This window comes from Argentina silus (genome assembly GCF_951799395.1).
Source record: "Argentina silus genome assembly, chromosome: 21".
Classification (NCBI taxonomy): domain Eukaryota; kingdom Metazoa; phylum Chordata; class Actinopteri; order Argentiniformes; family Argentinidae; genus Argentina; species Argentina silus.
In genome coordinates, this window is record NC_139675.1 from 1530080 (window position 1) to 1545826 (window position 15747).

The 15747-nt window shown below is 43.0% G+C and overlaps 3 protein-coding genes across 3 annotated transcripts in view; 1 reads left to right on the plus strand and 2 right to left on the minus strand.

Moving 5' to 3' along the window:
* Positions 1–8867, minus strand: part of LOC310820848 (interferon-induced very large GTPase 1-like) — a 36233-nt gene extending 27366 nt beyond the window's left edge. Inside the window, exon 1 of the mRNA XM_083692669.1 lies at positions 8737–8867. The gene's annotated coding sequence lies outside the window, so the exon portion shown is untranslated. The remainder of the gene's footprint in view (positions 1–8736) is intronic.
* Positions 1734–2446, plus strand: LOC310820851 (calcium-binding protein 2-like; the record flags this gene model as incomplete). Its single annotated transcript, XM_083692672.1, has 3 exons — positions 1734–1805; positions 1955–2102; positions 2421–2446. The coding sequence occupies 3 exons, from the start codon at positions 1734–1736 to the stop codon at positions 2444–2446; spliced, it is 246 nt and encodes an 81-aa protein (XP_083548798.1).
* On the minus strand, positions 2926–15563 carry LOC310820850 (interferon-induced very large GTPase 1-like). The gene is made up of 8 exons (XM_083692671.1): positions 15471–15563; positions 13697–13801; positions 13509–13583; positions 13287–13400; positions 12584–12930; positions 11837–12103; positions 8323–8592; positions 2926–8063 (listed from the first exon to the last, which is right to left on the minus strand). The coding sequence occupies exons 1-8, from the start codon at positions 15488–15490 to the stop codon at positions 3445–3447; spliced, it is 5817 nt and encodes a 1938-aa protein (XP_083548797.1). The 5' UTR covers positions 15491–15563; the 3' UTR covers positions 2926–3444.
* Positions 15564–15747: the final 184 nt, after the last annotated feature.

Sequence of the window (15747 nt, forward strand, 5' to 3'; positions counted from 1 at the left end):
CTCTCCTGCCTCTTAATTATCTGTGATTTAAAAACAAGGCATCGTCTGTCCACCCAAACAATAGACTGATTACAGCTTTACAACAGCAGGAACAAGCTGGACTGAAGTCTTGGGCTCACAGGAAACCGGGCTGGAAAAGGCTGTGTAGTGTGTTACAGACCTTCTTGCGCCACCAGAGCGTGATTTCAGAGGTGTTGAAGGAAACGGGCAGCGAGACCCAAACGAGAAAGGACACCAGTGAAATCGTGGAGCCAGAACTCAACCTCCCAGCAAGCTCTATTAGGCATGGAGTTCCTGCTTGGTGACCTGTATGACCCCCAGTCTGAGTGTAAGCAGAGTCTGTGGAGGTGGAGTTCACAGTCTTCAAAGCCGATGAGGGGGCTGCTCCAGGGGTGGAGAGCCAAGGCAGGACAGCGCCCCCTGCTGGCCAAGGTGGCTCGGGCCTACCTGGCGGCTCCAGCTGTTGTGGGCAGTACTGTCCAAGGCACAGGGGAAATATTCCCCCAGAGTTCCTTGACAAACGTTTGTTCCTGCACCACAACCACATCACCACTACTGGTCTGGGTCACACAGTGGTCTGAAAAGATGCCTAGAACCCCCCCCCCCACACACACACACACACACACACACACACACACACACACAGACACACGCCACACACCACACAAACACACACACACACACACACTCTTTCCCTTTTTCCCTCTTTTCTGGTGTTGACTCACCACTGAAGCCTTTCACTATTGTATGGAAAAAACATTGTTATTGTTATCCCAGTTTTCTTATTAACTGTATGAACATATTATTAACCCAATTTCGAACCCTGCCGATAGTGTTGCTGGACTCCATGCTCGAGTGCTCCACTCCTCTCGAGTGCGTGAGATTCTGAGCATAAACTAGCAGATGAGAATGCGCGGGTTCATGATACTCATGAGACACACACCTCAAATGTGAGTTTCTCCGACCCCAAGGAGCGCCGGAGCTCCGTACGCACGTGTGGCGCGTAAAGCACAGACTCGAAGGTGGTGAGCGGAGAAATGAGAGTCGACCCAGGTCAGGTGATCTGTCCAGGTCAGCCATGGCAATGACAGACATTCAGATGATTCTGTGTAAACTGTATGTTTATTTCAGGATGTCTTTGTCCAGGGTTAATCTCTGTACTGTCTTGGTGTACATTTGTCTTGCTGTATTCGGCAACATGTGTGTGCGTTCGTTCGTGCGTGCATGTGTGCGTACGTGCGTTCGTGCGTGCATGTGTGCGCGTGCCTGACTCACTGTCTCTCTCTCTTTGTCCCCCTGCGATCTCAACCACTGCAGGACAGAGATCTACGGCCAGAGGATACTTCATACTTCATACTGTACAAACTTTCTCTTTCAATATAGTTAAATAATACCGTAAAAAGCGTATGCCGTTTTTTTAAAGTTGAAACACTGGCCGATCTATCCCCCTCTAACTGCTTTCTCCTCCCTCACTCACCTCCCCCTTCTCCTCCCCCCTCTCCCCCTTCTCCTCCCCCTCCCCCCTGGGCAGAGTTGAGAGAGGCCTTCAGGGAGTTTGATAAGGACAAGGACGGCTTCATCAGCTGTAAGGACCTGGGAGAGTGTATGAGGACCATGGGATACATGCCCACTGAGATGGAGCTGATAGAACTGAGTCAGCAGATCTGTGAGTCTCTCACACATGTGCTGTGTGTGTGTGTGTGTGTGTGTGTGTGTGTGTGTGTGTGTGTGTGATGGGTCCAAAGATGCTAGCAGAGACATCAGACATGATAGGAGTCAAGGAGCTGAGGGACGCTTTCCGAGAGGTAAAGAAGTCACAGTGTTTAAACATGAAAGATATTGGTCATATGTTAAGAGTGTAAGACCAGTTTCCATGTTGTGAAGTTTTTGCCTAAACCTGTTATTTTTTCACTCCCCCTCTCTCTACCCCCCCCTCTCCCTCTCCCTCCCACAGTTTGACTCTAACGGGGACGGTCAGATCAGCCTGGGGGAGTTGAGGGAGGCCATGAAGAAGCTGATGGGGGAGCAGCTGAACCATCGGGAGATCGATGAGATCCTCCGAGACGTGGACCTGAATGGGGACGGCCTGGTCGACTTTGAAGGTGACGGGGGGTGACGGGGGGTGGGGATTTGGGGGGGGGAATAGAGTTGGGGAGTAGATAATGGCCTGATCTCAAAAGTCTGTTCTTCATTCCTTGTTTCCTCTTTCCTCGCCTTGCTTCTCGGGGTGGGGGGGGGGGGGGGGGGTGTGTCATGGTTTCTTACTCATACAAATCTTACTCGTTTAATTACAGTAATTCTCACACACACACACACACACACACACACACACACACATACACACACACACAAACACACACACACACAAACAGCCACTGTATACCTCATTCATATTGAGTTTTGTCCTGTTTTCTCAATAGAGTTTGTGCGAATGATGTCTCGCTAAATCACCAGAAACAGACGACCATTTCAGAAGAGGAGAGTGAATATAATTATGGATCAGAGATTGTGAACAGAGTAAAGGTCCATGCTATTATTACATCATGGAGGCAGTTGTTAGAGGATTTGTCTTACTCTGTTGTGTTAACATATCACTAGATTTAGAATTAATGTTGTTATTTACATTTTATTTACATGTTATTATTACAATGATGATTTACATTTTTACAATTTAGGACATTTAATGAATGATAAACAATTTGTATTGCAAAAACATTATCTTGACATGATAAATGTTTTTCATTCTTATTGGAACAAAAATATAAAAATCAAAGGACAGGCATTTATGAAAATAAGAAAGGTTAAAAAAGAAATACATAAAGGTATGTGTATGTGACATTCAATCTTTGTAAAAGCTTCCTAATAGTTGCAATGACAATGTGTAATCGGTAGAGATCAGGAAATGAGATCTGACCAGACACTCCAAACATAATGATAAAAATCATAAACATAATAAATCAAATCAACAACTGTGCTTTTAAATACTTTTCTTATGTCAGATAAAAAAGAAAGATTATATCCCAAATGATTAGTCAGTCCATGGACGGTACTACTCTGCTAGGTGTGCTGGGTATCACACACCTATTATACGCCAGCCTGTCGCTGCCAGTCAGTGATGTCAAACATAGAAACTTGCCCTTTACCTATTCATGATTAAGATCAGACAGATCAGGTGGTACAGGTGGAACACCCACTGGTGTACTAACACTGTTTTGCCATCCAGCCACCTGAGGCAAGTGAGAGGCATCTTAAAACTACCTTAGCACTCCCTGAATCATCAGAACAAATGATCTTTCCTTGCTGTGGTCAGGCAATTGTTCTTTGACAAATTATGCAGAGTTGTATTTGCCATTTCAAAACTTCTGAGGTGACTGACATCTTCCATGCTACTAAGTGAGTTATTTCAGGGTATCTTGTGACATCGTCCCCTTATAGTCCTCCACTTTATTTTCTGTTAAATGACTTTTTCAAGCTGTTCATTGCATCATCTTTTGTTAAGACTTTCCAGTCATCTGGGATTTTGGCAGGTTTTGCCACAGAGTGCTCAGCTATTCTCTCATTAAATGTGGCCATCACATACTTCCAGTAGTCTGAAGCACCAATGGTGGCATCTCCACCAATGATCCAGTCAGGGTAATATTTCTGGTAGTCCTTGTAGGGGTGATAGCTGTTTTTTGTCAGGTTGTTTTTAAATGTTCCGTCACTAATCACTAGAGATGAACATATGTCAGTTACTAACACCTGACTGATTTTATTCCTCCAACCACTGAGACCCGAGGGACAGTGAATGTTGGACCAGTGTTTAGTGTGCCCCGCCCCACCTGCTTCACAAGGTGTACCACAGAAGGGACATTGTTCCCCACATCCAAACAGACTGAGGAACATCTTGTCCTGAGGCTTGAATGGCAGAGATGTGAGCTTTTCTCTGATGTCTGTCGTCTTGTCATACTCAGCTGCCAATGACTGCTCCATTTCTTTCACAGACTTTGTGAGGGAGTCAGCAAATGACTCTGTGTTTGTAATGGTCAGTAAGGTAATGGAATCCAGGTCGTCCTTTTGAAAGACAAGCTTCTCTTCAACAGCACTGCAAATGTTTCCAATTAATGTCTTGATGTCATTTACACCGCTGGTTTTGGCAGTTAATATTGAATCAGTGATCATCTTCACGATCATAGTGAGACTTGCCTTCTCCAGTTTCTGTACACTGTTCTCCTTTGAAAGTTTATTGACAATTTTGTCAAGTAGCCACTTCTTCACAAATGTTTCATATGTTTTAATATACTGATTATATTCATCATATTCTCCATCAGTAAGGAGCTGTTCTAAAATTGAGAACTGGAAAGCCCCTCGTGTGCTGTAATCCTCTGACCCTTCACCCTCCTTAACTTTGTCAACAATTTCAGGACCAATCATTTTGGTCACATAGATCTTCACAGCTGGTTGTAACCTGAACATTGTGAACTCCTCAGCCGTCTTCTGGTACTGATCTCGCTCATGAAACAAGTTAATGAAGGCAGCATAATACTTGTCCTTAGATTGTTCCAAACAATTCCGCGGGTTGTTAATTTTGACAAAATCATCATGCATCTTCTGAAATGTTCTGACTGCTATACCACAGATGTGCAACTTTAGGGAAATCTCACATTCGTCACTGACTTTCTTTGGTTGCAATGCTTCATCAATCTCTGTAAGCAGCTCTTTGATGCAAGTGTCATGGTAATCTGCTGTTCTGTCAACCATCTGCGTTATCAAGTCCTGACACTGTATTATGACGCTGTCGCAAATGGATTGTACTTTGTTCTTGTGGTGGTCTTTATCCAGGTGCTTTGCAATGCCTTTAAGGCACTTATGCCAAGGCACTGATGAAGGCACAACAAAGGCTTCTTTTCCACAATTCACCAAAGGGTTGTCAACCAACATATTATTGATATGACCCCCTCTTGTTGACAAATGTCTTTGTAACAGGCAGAAAGCATTTTGAGCAACATTGATCCTTGGGAGTTCTCTGAAGTCTATCTCAGACAAGGTTTCCTTCCACATGTTCTCAAACTCTTTTCTGAGGTCCTCATCTGATAAAACTGTGTTTTTCTGTTTACAGTTTTGCAGCAAGTTCAGTACCTTCTTCTCTATTGTACTTGCCTGTGAGCTCTTGATGTTCTCCAGTTGGGCCATTCCCTCTTTGATTTCAACTGCTCTGTGCAGTTTGTTCTTCAATGTGTTTTCTGTCTCTTGGCTCAGTGTTTTGGCCCTGTTTACAAAATCTTCCCTGTATCTTTCCACAAGATTGACATGACCATCTTGCCTTTTAAAGTAGTTAACAATATTGTCTTGGATTTCCTTTTCTCCCTTTGAAATCTCTTCATGCGCATCCCCCATCAAGTCATTTAGCTTATCTCTCATGGTGATTTGGGGATTGGGATCCATCACACCAAAATTGGACATTTTATTTTCTGCAGCTACAGTCCAATGATACATCTTCTTCTGCAATGACCACTCCCAACTATTGTACTCAATGCATATGCTGGTGTATGCATCTGCAACCAAGCTGTTTCTGAAACTGAAGATGAATTTCTCAAACTTAACAGCATCCCACAAACCTTTGGTCCACTTCAGGAAATGTGTCATGTCATCATTTCCATGACATTTCTTTAAATCTTGCATCAAGGTCTTTTTGAAGTCATACACAGCCTCACTGTAGCCAGCATTGACTGGAGCCATAGGAGGAGATCCATGCCAGAGCCCTGGGATGTAGCAGCTGCTTCTGTCTGGATCATACTCAATCATGTCAGTGAACTTGGTGATATTCTCCTTCTTCTCCATTCTGGCCGCTGCCTGCGTCACTTCATTCAACTGTTCCAACAACTTCTTCCTGCCACTCATGTTATTGTCATAGGCGGACACGTCAGACACATTCTGGTGCACAAAGTGGCACATCGGCTTCTTTCCCACTTCCTTCATCCTGAGGAAGGCATGAACCACAATCTGTAGAATGTCTTTCATCTCTGTGAAGTTTTCCATGGCAACGTTGACAATTGTGACATCACTTAGTCCTATGACCAGTGTTGCAAGCTCATTGTCATGTTCATAACTGTCATCCAGTTGAGCTAGCTCTGGTGCTTTCAAGCCCTCTGTGTCAATGACCATGACAAAGTCACATTTTAGCTCCTCTTTCAGTTCTTTGTTGACTTTTATCAGTAACATGAAGGCACCTCTGGTACATCTACCACTACTGACAGCAAACTGGACCCCAAATATGGTGTTGAGGAGAGTCGACTTCCCTGTGCTTTGGACCCCTAAAACTGTGACCACCCTGATCTTGCTGTTGGATTGCACAAGAGTATGAAGCTGAGTGAGAACATCAGATATCCATTTCAATGGGATGTTGGAAGCATCTCCATCCACAAGCTCAATGGGGAGACCATCCAACAGCATCTGAGCACACAATCCAGGCAACTGTTCCATCTGTTTTCTTTGTGTGCTGTTATTAGGAAGGGAGAATACACATTCATATAACTGACCCAACTCTCGTAAGAAGTGTTCAAGTCCCAAGGAACAATCAGATATTTGCTTATCCAAATCTGAAATTGTGTCTTTTTTCTCCAGGGAATTTTGTTGAAGATCTTTGTACTCCTCTTTCAAACTTGATAGGTTCTTCCATGACAGATTCTCCAAATTGAGTCGCAACCATTTGAGGAAATAGGACCTCGTCATTCTTGAGCTTGACATTCCATTAATGAAGTTTGTCATTGCAACACTCATGCCAAATGTTTGTTGCTTATTTCTCAGTTCTTTTTCTGTTGTCCTCAGAGAGCTCTTGTAGTGTTCAATGTCTTCTTGACCTGCCTTTAGCAGTCTACACATCTCTTTCTCCAACTGGGAGATATCTTTCCAGATTTGCCCTAAGGGTAGATGGGTCTCTTTGAATTTCACCGTGTTTGATATGTTGCTTGTGATTGCATCTGCCATCTTCCTGGCAGTCTGACAATCATCACAGTCCTCATCAACCAAAATCCCACTCTGACTAGCTACCTCAGCCATCTTTTCCATTGTCAAATTGTTTTGACTTTTCTCTATGATGCCACCTACAGATAACTGAAGGGTTTTGATAAATTCTGAATCATTCTGCTCTTCTCTTTTCACAATCACATTTCCTGTATTCATACCACAGTTGGTGAGCATTTCGTTCAGTTTGGCTATTTCGAATGGTTTTCTCTGAGAGTTGACAACCAGAAATAACTCTGCCGTTACATTTTTTCTGTTCAATATTTTGAAAAAATCGCAGTCGAAACCATCACTGAAAATGTAAATTGCAGATGATGTCTGACACAGAAAGGAGAACTGTGTTTCAAATGACCTGATGTCACCTCTGAGATTGGCCACAGCCAAGGGCTCGGTGAACGTGTCGATGTTCCTGTTCCCACATGGGAGGTACCAGCTGACTTCAACTAACCCATTTGAAATTTTCCGAGGGACATCACCACCTTCCATATCATGGTGAACAAGTGTGTCATGGTACTGTTGAGGGTTACTAAGCAACTTGTTCAAAATCTGAGACTTGGACAAGCTGCGTTTTCCCAGCCTGACAAAGGATACCATTGGAATATCAGAGAGTACAATTCTCTCCCCAATAAAGGACTGTGTGGCTGCATGAGAAGAGGTCTTAAACTTCTTCACGATGTCTCTCATGGCCCACAGCATCAACATGCTTTGTCCTGTCTCACAGTTGGGCAGCAGGAAAGGAACAGCAAACTGACACACAGACATTTTCAGGACCATCTCCTGCTGCAAGAGACCATCTGAACACAGGAACAGGGCAGTTATGAGATCTAGTGGATTAATGACATTGCTGCGATCAGTGTCTGTTTCTATACATTTGACACTCCTGGCACAAACATTTGTCATCATTAAATTCTTTAGATAGGCTCCTGGAAGTGACTGCATAGTTTGAAGTGACTCATCTGATGTGGTATTGGCATTTATCTCAAGGACAGTACTTAACGAAAGCTTGTTTTCATAATGATCCTTCAGTCCTGCCTTTGACAGCAGCTCCAGGAGATGGAATCCTGCAAAATGTACAAATGGAATGCTTTTATTGCAAAAAAACTCATATAAACTTCTTCATCAGCGATGATATTTTTGCATCTCAAAGGATCATGTTTGTCTTTTTCAATTAATTCAGAAAAAACAGTGCTGTTTGATGAAAGGGTTGTGAAAATGTTAACTGTTTACAGTGAGTATTCAATTCACTCATTTGGATTATGATCAAATAAATTACAGTTTTATTAAATGACAACTGTAAATGTAATATCAGTAATATCATACTTGTGGTGAAGGTTGTTGACACTGGTTGACTTTTCTCCCCAGTTTTCATCTCAGTGCAGACGTTGACTGAGTACTCAGTGGCAGGTTGCAGGTCAGACAGAGTGATGCTCTGTGAGGATGTGGTTGTGATGTCCTGGTCCTTCCCTGGGCAGTGGTAGGAGATCTGGTACTTGTGTTGGGTTTGGTCCATTCCTTGTGGCTGGCTCCAGCTGACAGCAGCTGATGAGGTGTCCACTGAGTCAACACTCAGCTGGTCTGGGGCAGGAGGTACTGAGGGAAACATGCAGTGGAAAAAGTGTTGGAAATTGACATCATGCAGAAACACTAATTGGAGGTCTTGGTCAGTTACTCATCGGTAATGTGGTCTCTGCTACACAGAGGATGAACAGCAAATGGATAAGGAAGATCTCTTACTTGTGCAGACAGTTGTTGAGGCTGGTTGACTGTGTTCCCTATTGGTCAGTACAGTTGAGACACTGATCGTGTATTCAGTTCCAGATCGAAGGTCAGAGAGTGTTCTATAGCAGTCTTCAGTATATTCTTTCTGAAGTTCCGTCCCTGGACAGCAGTATGATATTAGGAAGCGCTGTGGGGTTTGCTCCAGTATGCAAGCCTTTGTCCAGTTCACAGTGAGCGAGGTTATTTGCAGCTGGTCTATGGTCAAGTCAACTGGTGCTGGAACTCCTGATATAAATTGTAAAGGAAACATTTGAAAATACATGTAGAGAGATCTATTGGGATCAAAAATAGAAAAAAATGGTTAGTAACTAAGGATGGTAAGTTTCAAAGGTTTGTCCTTACCTGTAATAAATGTTGTTGCCGCAGGCAGACTTTGCACCCCAGTTTTCATCTCAGAGCAGACGGTGACTGAGTATTCCGTGACAGGTTGCAGGTCAGACAGAGTGATGCTCTGGGAGGATGTGGTAATGATGTCCTGGTCCTTCCCTGGGCAGTGGTAGGAGATCTGGTACTTGTGTTGGGTTTGGTCCATTCCTTGTGGCTGGCTCCAGCTAACAGTAGCTGACGTGGTGTCCACTGAGTCAACACTCAGCTGGTCTGGGGCAGGAGGTACTGAGGGAAACATGCAGTGGAAAAAGTGTTGGAAATTGACATCATGCAGAAACACTAATTGGAGGTCTTGGTCAGTTACTCATCGGTAATGTGGTCTCTGCTACACAGGATGAACAGCAAATGGATAAGGAAGATCTCTTACTTGTGCAGACGGACGTTGAGACTGGTTGACTCTGTTCCCCATTGGTCACTTCAGTTGAGACACTGATCGTGTATTCAGTTCCAGGTCGTAGGTCAGAGAGTGTTCGAAAGCAGTCTTCAGTATATTCTTTCTGAAGTTCCGTCCCTGGACTGCAGTATGATATTAGGAAGCGCTGTGGGGTTTGCTCCAGTACGCAAGCCTTTGTCCATTTCACAGTGAGCGAGGTTATTTGCAGCTGGTCTATCGTCAAGTTACCTGGTGCTGGAACTCCTGATATAAATTGTAAAGGAAACATTTGAAAATACATGTAGAGAGATCTATTGGGATCAAAAATAGAAAAAAATGGTTAGTCACTAAGGATGGTAAATTTCAAAGGTTCGTCCTTACCTGTAATAAATGTTGTTGACGCAGGCAGACTTTGCACCCCACCTTTCATCTGAGTGCAGACGGTGAATGAGTACTCAGTGGCAGGTTGCAGGTCAGACAGAGTGATGCTCTGTGAGGACGTGGTAATGATGTCCTGGTCCTTCCCTGGGCAGTGGTAGGAGATCTGGTACTTGTGTTGGGTTTGGTCCATTCCTTGTGGCTGGCTCCAGCTGACAGCAGCTGATGAGGTGTCCACTGAGTCAACACTCAGCTGGTCTGGGGCAGGAGGTACTGAGGGAAACATGCAGTGGAAAAAGTGTTGAAAATTTACATCATGCAGAAACTCTAATTGGAGGTCTTGGTCAGTTACTCATCGGTAATGTGGTCTCTGCTACACAGAGGATGAACAGCAAATGGATAAGGAAGATCTCTTACTTGTGCAGACGGACACTGAGACTGGTTGACTCTGTTCCCCATTGGTCACTTCAGTTGAGACACTGATCGTGTATTCAGTTCCAGGTCGTAGGCCAGACAGTGTTCTATAGCAGTCTTCAGTATATTCTTTCTGAAGTTCCGTCCCTGGACTGCAGTATGATATTAGGAAGCGCTGTGGGGTTTGCTCCAGTACGCAAGCCTTTGTCCATGTCACAGTGAGCGAGGTTATTTGTAGCTGGTCTATGGTCAAGTTACCTGGTGCTGGAACTCCTGATATAAATTGTAAAGGACACATTTGAAAATACATGTAGAGAGATCTATTGGGATCAAAAATAGAAAAAAAATGGTTAGTAACTAAGGATGGTAAGTCTCAAAGGTTCGTCCTTACCTGTAAGAAATGTTGTTGCCGCAGGCAGACTTTGTACCCCACCTTTCATCTGAGTGCAGACGGTGACTGAGTACTCAGTGGCAGGTTGCAGGTCAGACAGAGTGATGCTCTGTGAGGATGTGGTAATGATGTGATGGTCCTTCCCTGGGCAGTGGTAGGAGACCTGGTACTTGTGTTGGGTTTGGTCTATTCCTTGTGGCTGGCTCCAGCTGACAGCAGCTGATGAGGTGTCCACTGAGTCAACACTCAGCTGGTCTGGGGCAGGAGGTACTGAGGGAAACATGCAGTGGAAAAAGTGTTGGAAATTGACATCATGCAGAAACACTAATTGGAGGTCTTGGTCAGTTCCTCATCGGTAATCTATTGGGATCAATAATAGAAAAAAATGGTTAGTAACTAAGGATGGTAAGTTTCAATGGTTCGTCCTGAAGTTACCATCACTGGAAGATATGAAGACAGGTTAAGTAACAAGACCATTATATGTTGGGATTCATCATTCATGTGTTCAGATTACAAAATGATGAGTCTAGTCGGGGCAAGAAATACTCTGTGATTAAGCTGCTAAGCCTCAGGTTGTGATGTCTGACCTTGATCACTGTGACTCAAAAAAAAAAAGAGAAATCATGATATTATGGAGGTGGGGGCACTTAAATTTAATTATTATCCCATCAGCCCAATTCTGGTAATGAAAACTACACAACCAAAGGTCCCTGATGAGGGGTGTCTTACTTGTGTAGATGGTTGTAGAGACTGGTTCACTCTGTCGCCCATTCAGCACTGTTGAGACCTGGATTGTGTACTCAGTGCTAAGTCGAAGGTCAGAGAATGTTCTAGAGCAGTCTTGAGTATTGACTGCCTTGGGTTCTGCTCCTGGGCTGAAGGTGGATATGAGGAAGCTCTGTGGGATTTGCTCTGTTCCTTGAGCCTTAGTCCAGTGAACGGTGAAGGAAGTTGCTCCTGACTGGTCTATCTTTAGGTCTTTGGGTGCTGGGACCACTGTAACAAAGATCAAGATTTGTTTCAGTATGTGCTAGTCATGTGCTAGTTTCATTTGACAGATAATATGAAAAATAAAGGTTACAAGTATCAAATAACAAAAAACATAACTGTACCCGTCAATACAGTTGCTGAGCTGCATCTACTTTGGATTCCATTGTCTCCCTCTGTGGCAACGTCAAACTCATACTTCTTGCCAGGTTTGAGGTCCGTTACTTCAATTTGATACATGTCTTTTACAGTTACATTGTTCTGTTCTCCATCACATCTCCAGATCACTCTGAACCTCTGTGGTCCATTCAGTCCCTCAGGAGGCCCCCAACACAGACGCACAGAGTCTGACTTCACTGACAGGACCTGGATCTCCCCAGGAGGGGGCAGCACTGGTAAAGGAAGGAAAACAATTGAATCATATCAATACTGAAATTAAATGTGACACAATGTTGACATTCTAAATAAATATACTTTAGTGAATAAATATTGACAATTAATCTTGCAATAGGTTTGAAGAGATTACAATTTCTACAGATTGCATTACAGTATGGTGTCAAACTTTATAAACAAGGCTGAGAAGCCTCAAGTTCAAACACCTACCTTCACCTAAAGTCTGTCTTTGGTTTTGCTCTTCATCTGTAATCTTTGGTATGGAAATAAAGTAGAACAAGAGTCAAAAATAGTTGTATACATTTTTGCAAGTGGTTCCATGTATAGAACAACTTGCCATTCTGATAGAGGTAATTTGGCAAATTCCTTGTCATAAGAGAGTTGAATAACATCCGATTAAGGATATTGTGCCCTTCCTCTTCAGTAACATTTTAATGAAAATAAATGAATCTCCTCACAAATGCTCCACAGTCTAACACACGTTGTTGACACAAGATGAGAAAAAACAGAGCATACTTGTCTTCCAAGTTGTTTTATCTCCTCGTAGACCGTGTCATGTCCTCTGTGCTTTGTTACTGCACACAGACTGCAGATGAACATCTGGTCTGTCCTGCAGAACACCTCCAGAGGTCTGTGGTGCTCCTGACACAATCTCTGCTCCAGCTCTTCAGTAACGTCCACCAGAGTGTGTAGCTGTAGTTTAGGGACTGTGTAATGCTGCTTAACATGAGTCTCACAGTAGGAGACAGAGCAGGTCAGACAGGTCTTCACAGCTCGGAGCTCAGAGCAGATGTCACAGAGAACATCTCCTGGTCTGGTGCTGATACTGTAAGTGGAAAAGCAGATAACAACATAATTATCTATGTATCCACCAAAGCAAGAGGAAGCTTAATATTACATTTACATAAACAACGTAGGGAACAATAAAAGTAAGGTTAGTAGTGGTTCAACAAAAATTAAGATTCAATGTATAGCCCTAAAAACATCCTTTCCTCTCAGATTTTCCTTCTATTGCTCTGACTTCTCTAATGCTGATGGCACAGAGGGTGACATTTTCTACTCTGCGCAAACACATGCACCAAAAAGACTGGATTACTTTTCCATAACTTTGAATGATTCTTGTCAACTGCAATGTTGATGGACAGCAAATGTCAGTGCAGAAATGAAGAAGAGTTTACACACATCTTCCTTTCTGTGGATTCTCTCTCATTAAAATTCAGAGGAGGTACCATCGACCAGTCACTCTTCATTGACAGACAGCTTGGAGTTGGTGACTCTGGTCTTTCCAAATGGACCCTGCAAGAAATACAAGACTATGAGGGGAAGTAGTAACATCAACGAAAAAGTTTGGTGATAATATCAAAATTAATAGGATACCACAATTTTCTTTTAAAATATTCTCACCCATGTTGAATGGGGCGATCGATTGACTTCATTGATACATAACTGAAGGTTGGTGACTCTGGTCTCTGATGAACACTGCAGGTGATACGACTATGAGACGTGGCAGCAAACACTGGAATGCATCCATCTGATACTCTTACTGACAATGTCTAATATAACACTGCAGGGTTGAACAGCCATTGGTTTACCTTCCATCTATGGTTTGGTCTCCATCATCACTGGAATTCACTGATTGGTCGCTCCTCATAGACACATGACAAGATGTTTGTGGCTGTCGACCTATCAAATGATCCCTGTTCACAGAGAGAGACGGTCAAAAGGAGTCAAATTGATGTTGTTGAAAGCTTAATATATAGTGATTAAAATTGCTCGGAAGTTGCTGAAGCAATATTTTTATGTGTGTTTTATGTGTGTTTCTTGGCTCCTTGATCACAACAATTAACATAAAGTTGTTGATATTGGTGCATTAATAATAACGCAACACATGAACTGCTATCTACGTGTATATCTATTGAAGACCATAATCTAAGAAAATATCGGATGCTCCCTTCCGTATTGAAGGGTACATCCACAATGATCAAAACAAACTACACTGTTGGCCAGCTTGTTGATGAGCTACACTGTTGCCCGAGGCGGCTTGTGTATTGTTGCGATTATGGTAAAGAATGGAGAATGCAGTCAAGAGGGGTGAGGTCAGATTGAGGGGTTTGCTATTGGTGAAGAAAACAAAGGATCAAAGCTGGAGAAACCAGGATAGAGTAATTAAAAGTTAGGGTAATTCAAGTCATAAACAAAGTTATAAACAGCCAGAACAAAAGGCTTTTGAAAACAGCCTGGGCGTCAGCAAGGCCTAATCAGACAAACGGGCGCCAGCCAGGTGGGCGGCGCACACCTTGAAGACGAAATGTAGATCTTGAATGTTATTGGTGCATGTAGACAGGAACCAGAAATACATTGAATAGAAGGTGTTAACCTGTGTGAAGTCTATAAAGGCAGGTGACTGAAGAGATAACGGGGTCAGCTTTGCAAACCTGAACGGCTACATATTCTGCGTGAATAAAGTCTTTGTGGTTAACAGTATTTTATTTAAAAGTATTATAACTTAAATTCTATGACACGATGTCTGCCACATCTTTACTATTGCTTTCCTGCGAGGTCTGCTGCCTGCAAATTGGACTGGCAAAAGTAGTCACATAGCAAGTGGTCATAGCTAAACAGAAAGCTAACATGTTGGAAATAGAAGCTGCATGATTGCGCCCACGAGAAGGAGTTCAACATATTTCTTAACAACAATCTTAAACAATCTTAAAATATATTCTGCTAATAGGCTGTGTCTTGATGTAGGCTCTATCCAACTGTGTTCATGACGGGTGATGTGTTTTGTTTGACTGTGGTTCCACTGGCATCTGAGCGTTTTTGACAGTGGCCCCACCAAATGTTTTTTCTTAAAAACATCGCTGCTCCCTTCGTAGTTGAAAGCGGGGGATCCGTTGAATGGTCGCCCTTCATTGAAAACATGGCTAACAGCTAGTGTATCAAAGAAAGCCCTTTTATGCTATCTGTGACTTCTTGTGGTCGCCCTTCATTGAAAGACAACTTGGAGTTGGTGCCTCTGCTCTCTCCACATGGATGGAGTAATGCAAAACAGTTTTACAACAGTTAAACAACTAACATTGAGATTTTCAACACCTAACGTTGAGATTTTCAACACCTAAATCCTGCAGGGTTTTACAGAAATAGGTTTATCTTTCATCCATGGTTTGGACTCCATCGTCATTTAGATCCACACTTGAGTTCAAAGGTAGCATTATGATTACACTCAGAGAATCACTGTGACTTGGGAAATGTAGATATATGATAAATTCACGATATACCCTGGTTATGATGCAAAAGAAGTGTCAGGTCTTTGCATTTTGGTGGATTTCCACATACACACAGTCACACACACACAAACACACACACCTTGTAGTATCAGGGTCCATGGTCACATCAAGACCCTTGATTGGAGACTCATCCTTATGTCTTTGCTTAGGGATGGCACCACTCTCTGTGCCCTGCTGAAGATGGCTCATCTTAACCTTCAGAGAGTCAACCACAACAGAACCCGTGCCATATCAACCTAGAAATAGAAATTGTAAATAGAAATACCTGTATTATCATTTCCATGCTTTTAACTGTGGGTGTTGGTGGTCCAGTGCAAATTGCAAAAAGCTCACGTTGCATCTACGTACCTGGCTCG